Genomic DNA, 10,727 nt, shown 5'->3' on the forward strand with positions numbered 1-10,727 from the left:
GAGGGGAGGGTCTGGTGAGGAGGGTCTGGTGCCAAACTTGGAAAATGTTCGTTCGAGAGGAGGGTCTGGTGAGGAGGGTCTGGTGAGGAGGGTCTGGTGCGGAGGGCCTGGTGCCAAACTTGTAAAATGTTCGTCGAGCGGAGGTTCTGGTGAGGAGGGTCTGGTGCGGAGGGCCTGGTGCCAAACTTGTAAAATGTTCGTTCGAGCGGAGGGTCTGGTGAGGAGTGTCTGGTGCGGAGGGTCTGGTGCCAAACTTGTAAAATGTTCGTTCGAGCAGATGGTCTGGTGCAAAGCGGATGGTCTGGTGCAACACATTGAAAACACACTTCTAGTCATTAGTAACTTCATTTTGGTACTGGAAGCTTAGGGGAACCTAGTTTCCTTCAAGTAAACCGAACAGGAGGGTCTGGTGCGGAGGGTCTGGTGCGGAGGGTCTGGTGCGGAGGGTCTGGTGCAAAACTTGGAAAATGTTCGTTCGAGAGGAGGGTCTGGTGCGGAGGGTCTGGTGCAAAACTTGTAAAATGTTCGTTCGAGCGGATGGTCTGGTGCAAAGCGGATGGTCTGGTGCAACACATTGAAAACACACTTCTAGTCATTAGTAACTTCATTTTGGAACTGGAAGCTTAGGGGAACCTCGTTTCCTTCAAGTTAACCGAACAGGAGGGTCTGGTGCGGAGGGTCTGGTGCGGAGGGCCTGGTGCCAAACTTATAAAATGTTCGTTCGAGGGGAGGGTCTGGTGAGGAGGGTCTGGTGCGGAGGGTCTGGTGCCAAACTTGTAAAATGTTCGTTCGAGCGGATGGTCTGGTGCAAAGCGGATGGTCTGGTGCAACACATTGAAAACACACTTCTAGTCATTAGTAACTTCATTTTGGAACTGGAAGCTTAGGGAACCTCGTTTCCTTCAAGTTAACCGAACAGGAGGGTCTGGTGCGGAGGGTCTGGTGCGGAGGGCCTGGTGCCAAACTTGTAAAATGTTCGTTCGAGCGGAGGGTCTGGTGAGGAGGGTCTGGTGCAAGGGGAGGCGTGGCACAAGGCAGGGAAGGGCAAAATCGGCGCTATATATATGGGGAGCAGGTGTGCCGAAAGGCGCGAGAAAGTGAACATGGCAATAGAGAAAGGTTACTATTAGCCATGTAGTGCTCACCCAGTTTTGGATTTTGCGTCGGCAAATGAGCGCTCGCTCGGCGTGCGACGCCCTCGGTCGAAAGTGATCGTTGTCTGCGTCCCGTCCTGCTGCGAGCCGGTTTTTCGAAGCGGACCGAAGAAGGTCTGGTACGGGTTGGCTTGGTGGCGATTCGCGCGGCTTTCGCTGTCGCGTTTCCCACGGCTCAGGCGTGGCTGGTTGAGCAGAGAGAGGGGTTCGTCGTGCTCCTTTCCTTTCGGCCAGCCGCGTCGGCGTATCGAATAACGCTTGACTGTGTCTCGAGTGGAAGAGCGCGCCCGTGTCGATCGGGTGAACGCTCCGCACGTTGAAAATTTGAACCGATGATTCGGTTGCAAGAGCGAAAAGCACCCACGAACGCAGGACCGCGCCCCAGCGGCGACTGCTTCGTGGGAGTCGGTTACGTGTACACCCAACAGCATTCTGGTTGATCCTACCAGTAGTCATATGCTTGTTCTCAAAGATTAAGCCATGCCTCGTACGGTGAAACCGCGAATGGCTCATGAAAATCAGTCGAGGTTCCTTAGATGATCCATTTCTACTTGGATAACTGTGGCAATTCTAGAGCTAATACATGCAAACCAACTCCGACCCGTTAAAGAGGGGAAAGAACGCTTTTATTAGTTCAAAATCAGTCGGGTCTCGGCCCCGTTCCTTTTTAATGACTCTGGATAACTTTTGTGCCGATCGCATGGCCTCGAGCCGGCGAGGCATCTTTCAAATGTCTGCCTTATCAACTGTCGATGGTACGTGATAGACCTACCATGTTGACAACGGGTAACGGGGAATCAGGGTGTGATTCCGGAGAGGGAGCATGAGAAACGGATACCACATCCAAGGAAGGCACCAGGCGCGCAACTTACCCACTCCCAGCTCGGGGAGGTAGTGACGAAAAATAACAATACGGAACTCTTTTGAGGCTCCGCAATTGGAATGAGTACACTTTAAACCCTTTAACGAGGATCTATTGGAGGGCAAGTCTGGTGCCAGCAGCCGTGGTAATTCCAGCTCCAATAGCGTATATTAAAGTCGTTGCGCTTAAAAACTCGTAGTTGCATCTGAGGCATGGCCGTGCGGTCCGTCTCGCGACGGTCACTGCGCGAAGCCTGAGCGTGCGCGGCTCTTCGCAGGGTCGTCTTCGCAAGACGAACAACTGCGAAAGCATTTGCCAAGCATATTTTCATTAGTCAAGAACTAGTCAGAGGTTCGAAGACGATTAAATACTGTCATTGTTCTGACCATAAACGATGCCAACTAGCTTTGTGCAAGTGTCGCTTCATCGACTCTGAAACCAAACTTTTCGGGTTCCAGGGGAAGTATGGTTGCAAAGCTGAAACTTAAAGGAATTGACGGAAGGTCACCACCAGGAGTGGAGCCTGTGGCTTAATTTGATTCAACACGGTAAAACACACCCACTCCGCACACTGTAAGCATTGACAGATTGATATCTTTTTCTTGATTCGGTGGGTGGTGGCGCATGGCCGTTCTTAGGTGGTGGAGCGATTTGTCTGATTAATTCCGACAACGGGCGAGTCTCTAGCCTGTGAAATAGTTCACCGATTCTTCACGCATCGGTGCTAACTTCTTAGAGGCAGAAGTGGCGTTTAGCCACAAGAGATTGAGCAATAACAGGTCTGGCAAAGCAAAGCAGATGAAAAGAAATGAAAGAACTTTAGGCGGTGGGATCACTCGACTCGCACGTCGATGAAGAACGCAGCCAGTTGCGTGAATTAATGTGAATTGCAGAACACTCTAACCCTTACCATTTAAAAAAAAAACAACCAAAAAACCAAAAACAAAACAAAACAAAAGCAAACAAACCCGGGGGAGGGCCTAGTGCAAAACTTTTTTTTAACAAAAGTTCCAGGTCGATGGGAGGGTCTGGTGCAGAGAGGAGGGTCTGGTGCAGAGAGGAGGGTCTGGTGCACAGGTACGGCCTGGTGCAAAACTTTTTTTTAACAAAAGTTCCACTTCGATGGGAGGGTCTGGTGCAAAGAGGAGGGTCTGGTGCAAAGGGAGGGCCTGGTGCAAAACTTTGAGAAAAAAATTTGATTCATCACTTTCTTCGCTTTGGCATTAGAAGCTTATGTGTACCTCGTTTCCTTCAAGTATACGAAAAGGGCCTGGTCTGAGTGAGGGCCTGGTGCATATAGGAAGGTCTGGTGGTAAGTGTGAATGTGAGTGTATGCGTTTGTGTATGCGAATGTGATTCGTGACCTATAATTTCACAGTTGTCATGCTCGCACTTGTTTTGTAAGACTTCTGTAACTAAAATATGTGTATGCTCCTTAGCCAAAGGAATAGGAAAAGATTAACATCTTAGAAGTAGTCGTATGATACGCCATTTTTGTCTCGTCTTTCTATTTTTTCGTATGCATGTATCTCGAGTTAAACAACATTTGCTGCTTACAAAACAGAGCTGAGGTCAACGTACAAAGTGGTCACGGAGCTCGCCTATCGCAGGAAGAATGTTTGCTGCGCAGGGTACACTGAAGATGGTGATACATGTATCCGTAAGTCCTCCAACTCTTCTGACCTCGTGATTCTGGTTGCCCTCTGCATAACTTTGTTTGGATGGTTGATTAGGCGTATCCAACCACATCGCGCACCTGCATCCTGTCGCTAGTCGACCCCCTCACACCTTCCCTCTGTCACGTGGCTGTCACCCGGCCAGCGACCACCCGACCCCCACATCGCCAGCCTCCACCCCCTGTGTGCGTGCTATGTTCCATCCCCACTAACTGCGATGTCGCACACTACCATACAGTATAGTAATCGAGTTTATTGGCAAATAGCATTTGACAAGGCAGGAACATCAGTGTCAATGAGAGTGACTAGCGTCTCAAATTGACTGACAATAATGAAGTTTGTGAGAAAAGCTCATAAAGTTTTTAGTCAGCAGGTAAAATGACAATATTAGTACTGTATAACTTTGTTCTATGAACTATTACGATTCAGCTAAAATATGCTAAACATTTCTATTTTTCTGTCATTTTTACAAAACATTCTAATCTCCTTAAATATTAAAAGTATTAACACTTACTAGCTAACTAGTCTTTAAAACAGTTGCTTTGTCTTCTAAAACTCAGCAGGTATTTTAACGGCTAGTGACTGATGGGGGTTGAAGTCGACCGAGTTTATGCTTCGTAAAAAGTTGGATGAATTCAAAATTTCTGCTTTAAAGAGTCTGAAGGCGACAGTTCAGTTCAGATATTTGTTTACGTGTAACAGCATGCGTGTGTGTAGTTATTGTGTGTGTGTGTGTGCGCGCGCGCGTGCGGTTTTGCTAAAGGAATAATATAGGAAGGGACTTTCGATAGGTGCTGCGTGTTTGTTATGTAAGTTGATAAAAATGATAACTGATGTGTTCTGCTGTTCGTCGCAGCAAACACTTTTTTAATGAGGTTATTAACGACACTCGATGAAGACTTGTTTAGGCATTTACTTCTTCGGTTCTTCCTCTTTACATGTAGAAGTATAAATCACTTACATAGAGAACATTCAGTAAGCTTAGTACACAAGCGCAGCACTTAGAACAAAAAGCTATGTGATACATCTACCCGTTGTTCTAATCTGTCGAGGTTTTGACATCGCTGCTGACGTAACAGTCCTTACTAAAGGGCGGGGGGGGGCTGTGGAGCGGGGTGCTACAAGTCTGATCCTTTAACATCATTTGTCCTCATTTACTAACCACTCGCATGTAAACAACATTATGTTCAAGTAGTGATGTAGATCCTAGTGCACTTGTCCTACTGTTTGCAGTCTATATTTCGTTACTGAATGAAGTGTAGATATTGAGATTCGAATTGTAAACATACATTATATACTGGGAAAATAATTTACGATTACAAGTACAAGGGGCCCGGAGAGGTCGTCTGTCCCGGGGCCCGGGCTGGCTCTCGGCGGCCCTGCCCCTGGACGCCTGCGTTGAGGAATTTCCACCAAAGATTTGCCAGCAAGTTCACGTTCTGTTGTTGTTTTTATCGCGTGGAGGACTTTTCTTTTGTCCCACTTTCTCTTCTTACTGATCATCTGTCGGCCGCACCAAGATACATGGGAGGACAGGGTGGAAGCTAATGTGTTCAATGCCATCACTTCTTTTTGTTGCTGTGTACGTTTGAGTTCCTTCTTGTGAACCTCTGTTCAGTTTGTTTTCTTGACGATTGTTATCACCACGTTTTCATTTTAGCTTAGTAAAGTTTATTTTTTAATTAAGCAGAACCTAGTCATGATTTTCTGACAGGCACCTTGGGTTGGGTCAAGTTTAGTGTAAAAAGACAGTGTTGTGATGGACAAGTGTCAAACTAGGCTAGTGAACAAATTCGGAGCTCTGGTACTATGCTCGATTTTCCCAGCCCATCATCCTTATGGAAGCCAAACAACTTTGGTCAAACTGTGGCCGTGGGTAAGAGGATCCATCGGGAGAACAACTCCCGGGCTTTTAGTACTCGACTTCATTTAAAGAAGGTCCCTTTTTAACTGTACTTAACGTGACCAATTTTTAAATTTTCTTTTTCTTCGGATTTTCCTTTGGATTTTGACATTGTTCATAAGTAAGCGGTTCTTATATCACAAGTTCTCTAGTAAAGGCGTGGAACGTCAAGCTCTACTACAACCGACTGGCCACCTTACCAGCGTTCCTTTGGGAATATGGTAACCGCCGATTTCCGTGGCCTTCTGGCACAGGTGTGGGAGTCCCAGGGGGAAAACCCGCATGAACCTCAGAACCTCCAGCAGAGTGGCTTCCTGCACACAGTGTGACGTTACGAGCAGGTGTTGTTTACATTGAATAGTGACAAACACTTGAGGCAAACTGTGACGTGACCTGGTGATGTTTACAAGTGACAGTGACAAACACGCTTACCTTTGACAGCGGAAATCTGCGCAGAAAATTCATGTTTTACGACACTTCCGGGTGGCGTCAAGGGATTCAAAGCCTTGTCATTAGCAGCATGTTCAGTATTTAATGTCTTATCATCATATTCTACTTACAAAGCTATTGAATCTCCGACCTCAAATTACAAAAAGTAAGTCTATTTGTAAAAACAAAAATGATTGTATTACTATTTCTGAAGCACTTGATGATGAGACACACGTAAAAGCTCGCTCAAACTGTTGATAAGTTCTGGAAGAAAGTTATCCCCGTACTTCTCCCTCCTCCTTCCCCCCCCCCCCCAAAAAAAAAAAACAAAAACAAAAACAAAAAAACATAAACACCCTCACATCCCCTCTACCGCCCAAAAAACCCTCAGAAATGTTGAAACGCAACACTAAACCCCGGCAACATAATAAAATATCGCCATGGCGACAGACGATCCAAAATAATAAAACAGTAGATAGAAAAATCCCACTAAAGGCTGCAATGTTTGTATTATTTTGTTACCGTTGTAAAGTGCTGCTTACTGTGTAATGGAGGTCTTTGCGGTACTCCAGGGTTGGAGTCTTCTGACCTATGACATCGTCGATTTCAGCCTGAATGGACCGGACCACGTGCGGGCAGTTGAGAAACACAATGAGCGTGCTCAGGAATGACGTCAGAGAGGTGACGTAACCTGCAGATAGCGTCATAAGTGCAGTGAGTGGCTGCAGGCCATCAAGCGTAAGGGGAGGCTACATAGAAGTGACCGCTACTCACCGCCCACAACGATGTCCAGAATGAGGCCCTTGACGTGGTCATCTGTCACACGCAACCCTCCCGCGCGCTGAGCCAGCAGCAGGGCGTCCACGATGCCGCGTGGGTGGTCCGCCGACACTGTTGCCTAGCAACGCAACTACCACACTGGTAATCTCATCAAAGTCTCACACACACACACACACGTCCATACAGATATGCAAGCATTCACTCAGTCGCTCGCACAAACACCTTCACACACACTTAGTCGCTCACATACCCGTGCACCCAGAAATTCGCTCAATCACGTACACACGTTCACTGTCACTCTTTAAACTCGTGCAAGCACTCATTTACGCTTTCTCACGCGCATGTGCGCGCACACACACACAGTACACGCCTTTATTATGTTACCTGCGCACGGCTAACGATGGTATCGATGAGGTAGTCGCGGCTCTCGCGGGTCACGTGACACTGTCTTCGGAACCAGCCTGGCACGAGGCGCAGCCAGGGTAGAAAGCGTAGCAGTGTATCCACAGAAGGTGTGCCCATAGTGCTGATGGCACGGTCCAGTTGTCGTATGGCGGTGGGCACGGGGGAGTCCTTGGCCGGCCGCTCGCCTGTCAGCTGTAACGGGAAAACTCAACTGGTTGTCAGGAAGAAAATGTGCTGGGTTTGGTTAAAAAAAAAAAATATGAATTTATGTGTAGCTATTTTTAAGATCATGAAAACCAAATGATTATGCAGCCCTTAGCAAATATAAATGAGAAATCAGCAAACCGTCTGCTTACAATGAGAAGTAAAGATTCAAATCCCAGGTGTGTTGACGCGTTCATTCATTCACTACATGTATTCCCGAATGAATAAAAAGGGGGAAAACTTTTACTAAAGCCTCAACATTACCAGGATGGAGAGGATACACAACAGAGAGAAGGAGAGGTGTTCTTCTATATAAACATCCTCCCCTAGGCATTGCTCCAGCTCTTCCATCAACCGCCGCACTTCTTCCTGTACTGTGGACTCGAACCTCTGCACACCGTCACCGTACAGCCTCAATGCCGAGTGGAACATCTTTCGCTGTACAAACCACTCGGGTGTGATGGAGGTAAAGCCGATGTCCTGGTACACAAGACGTACACAGCTTTGTTTGAAATCTACTAAAAAGAGTACAAATTGTTTTCTTTACGTCTAGGGATTTTATTCAATAAACAAAACTTAAAATATAAAAGTGTGAATGTAATGAAAAAAATTACGCTTTCTAGTACATTTCAAATAACATTATATTTAACAAACATTTGTACTGTTAGGTTTTGCACACCCAGGTATGTCAAATTACGTGTAACAGATGCAGTGCTAGTGCTAAAGAGATTGGCGTGAAACATTCCACCTACACAACCCCACTATCCCCTGTGTGGTAGGAGGGGGAATCAACTGCTCGTGCACGGACTGGCGCTCATGCGTGACGCACTTGCAGCAGTTAGGACAGTTAGTAGACAAGGCGTGTCACTCGAACAGTATCGCTAACAAGATTTTACACTGAGGACATACCGTGTAGCAGCTGCCTCTGGAAGTTAATAATAAGTAATGATAAGTAATCTATGTCGTACAGAGAGAAACTTACGGCGGCCTTCGCGCAATGGCAACAAGTGTTGGAAGATTTGACACATTTTCGCATATTCATACACATTAGTACACTTTTTTGCGGCTGTATTGTAAGATAATTCAAATTGCAAGGCAATAAATTACTGTCATTTAAACAGTGTAAGTTTGGAGGAGAAGGAGGGTGTTCACGAAACTCCTGTTTTCGTTGGGGAGTTCGGACCCAAGCACCGGCAGTGGTGGTAATTGCGGCAGAGGAATAGCAGAAATGTTTAAACTTCCTTTGCACAAAACGATTTCAAAGTACATGTACGAGCAATTTAAGTGGAAAATAAATGCAGAATATGTCCTTTCCGCTTACTTCAAAGTGACGGAGTAGAAATCGTGTAATGTTGCTGCTTCTGTCGACAGTCCCGTTACCTCGGGCTTGGACTAGTGATAGTTATCTCGGTAATGTTCTTTCGATCGGTAGAAATATATTTGTAGCATTGTGTGTACGTGTTATGGTTGCCTTGGGTAGGTAGAAATATGTTGTAGTTTTATGTAAATACTACAGCTAACGTAGCTCCGTAGAAGTATTGTCGATCTGCTTGTGTAAATTACTGTTAGCTTTCGTTCATAAAAATATATTGCAGACTACTGTACGCAACTACTGCAGTTACCGTGTGTCAGTGAAAGTGTGTTGTATGAATATACTGCAGTAATTTGGAGTCAGCAAAAATGGGATGTAGAGGAATGCATATGTGTAGTGTCATTACCTTATATCCGTAGAAGAGAAACTTTCCAATGAACGTTTCGGGACGATCATTAGTGATCGACTCAGTGTGGCGTCCAGCGAAGGCCTCTCTGACCAGATCCGGGTGGTTGATGGACACAAAGCTACCCAGGCGACTGGTGCACATCGAGATCGGGGTGCAAGGCGGTGCCCACGTCTGCGCTTCCAGGTGAAAGTTACCCAAGGTAATGCCCCTCAGTAAAGAAAGCACAGCCTTTGCACCCCGAGGCCCGGGTGGCAGAGGCAGTGCAGCTGTCTGACCGGACGACTGTCCATCCTGCTGCCGTGAGGTCAGTCGTCGCAGCAACACGACGATGAGCACGACGACACACGAAGCTGCACACACAACACCCGCTGGCACGGCACCCACAATGCCTATCGACTGTATCATGCTGTTGTATCTTCCCACCCGGGTACACGCTCTCTGCTCCTGCACCAACGTGCGCAGCAGACACCCAGCATGGAAAAAGTGCAAAGCAAGAGGAGGCCAAACGTTCCTTTCGACACAGAAAATAAATTGTCTAAATAAATAACAGGGTCTTTCTCTCTCTCTCGTCATGGCCTCACAAAGACCAGCTGTCGCCAGCGGAGAAGAGAATATAATTATAACTCTTGCCTTGGATCGACTTGGACGGTTAAATTAACAACAGGTGCAAAATTCAGTGTGATTACGTATTAGACACGCACCTCCCCTCGCACCACATTCTGCTGTGTCGACAACATCACTCGAGCCGTGGGAGCTGATGCAAGCCGTCGTCACCGTTATATTTAGAAATGATCACATTACCAAAGGAAAAGTGGTATAAATATCTTGAAGTACCGCAATCAGTCTGTTTTCTATTTCTGTTTACCGTGTTTTACTTAGTGTCAAAGTGTGATTGTGAACTGCCTCGCGAAGTCAACCAAAGCCATCGTAGTTGACAATAAAGAAGTGGAGAAAGTTCATGAATTTATGTATTCAGGCAAGGTAGTAAAAACAGATGGAATGTGAAGAACCGACTCATCAAAGCCTTTGCCATGCCTAAAGAAGTTTAGAAGTACAAAGTTCTAAGTAGGAATACAAACTTAAAAATCTACAGAACCTTTCGGTCTTACTCTTTGAGAGTGAATACTGGAAGATATCGACAAACATCAGGAAAAAAACTAGAGACATTCCAAAACAAATGTCTGAGGACAATTCGTAGAGATATTCTGACCAAGTATAATCACAGCAAAAGAACTCCTCAAGTCAGCGACACAAATGTAGCAGCCTGTTAATGACTAGGGAATGTCTGCAGAATGCGGTCACGTGCACCAGACAAAATAATCCTTCATGGGAAAGCTGACGGTGAGAGGAAACGTGGTCACACGGTGCACGTAGTACTGACATCGGACTATTTCCAGTTGATAGACCAGTTGACGAGCACAGAGATAAGAAAACACAACAGATAAGAGCCGAGAGGGAGCAGCTTTACATTTTTCTCTTTCCTTTTGGCATCACATTATTGTGCCCTGTATTTCGTGCCCTGTTCACCTGATTTACCTGTCTATGTCTAACCACAGAGCATAACACTGGCTTGATTTACGAAATGAAATGCCG

General features: G+C 46.2%; 1 protein-coding gene across 1 annotated transcript in view; it reads right to left on the bottom strand.

Moving 5' to 3' along the window:
- Positions 1 to 9,828, bottom strand: part of LOC112573896 (steroid 17-alpha-hydroxylase/17,20 lyase-like) — a 36,569-nt gene extending 26,741 nt beyond the window's left edge. Inside the window, exons 1-6 of the mRNA XM_025254585.1 lie at positions 9,132 to 9,828; positions 7,678 to 7,893; positions 7,189 to 7,401; positions 6,799 to 6,922; positions 6,567 to 6,715; positions 5,796 to 5,909 (exon numbers count right to left, since the gene is read on the bottom strand). Coding sequence (XP_025110370.1) covers positions 5,796 to 5,909; positions 6,567 to 6,715; positions 6,799 to 6,922; positions 7,189 to 7,401; positions 7,678 to 7,893; positions 9,132 to 9,707 — 1,392 coding nt within the window. The 5' untranslated portion in view covers positions 9,708 to 9,828. The remainder of the gene's footprint in view (positions 1 to 5,795; positions 5,910 to 6,566; positions 6,716 to 6,798; positions 6,923 to 7,188; positions 7,402 to 7,677; positions 7,894 to 9,131) is intronic.
- Between the last annotated feature and the right edge of the window lie 899 nt (positions 9,829 to 10,727).

The sequence above is a fragment of the Pomacea canaliculata genome, linkage group LG10, assembly GCF_003073045.1.
Source record: "Pomacea canaliculata isolate SZHN2017 linkage group LG10, ASM307304v1, whole genome shotgun sequence".
Classification (NCBI taxonomy): Eukaryota; Metazoa; Mollusca; class Gastropoda; order Architaenioglossa; family Ampullariidae; genus Pomacea; species Pomacea canaliculata.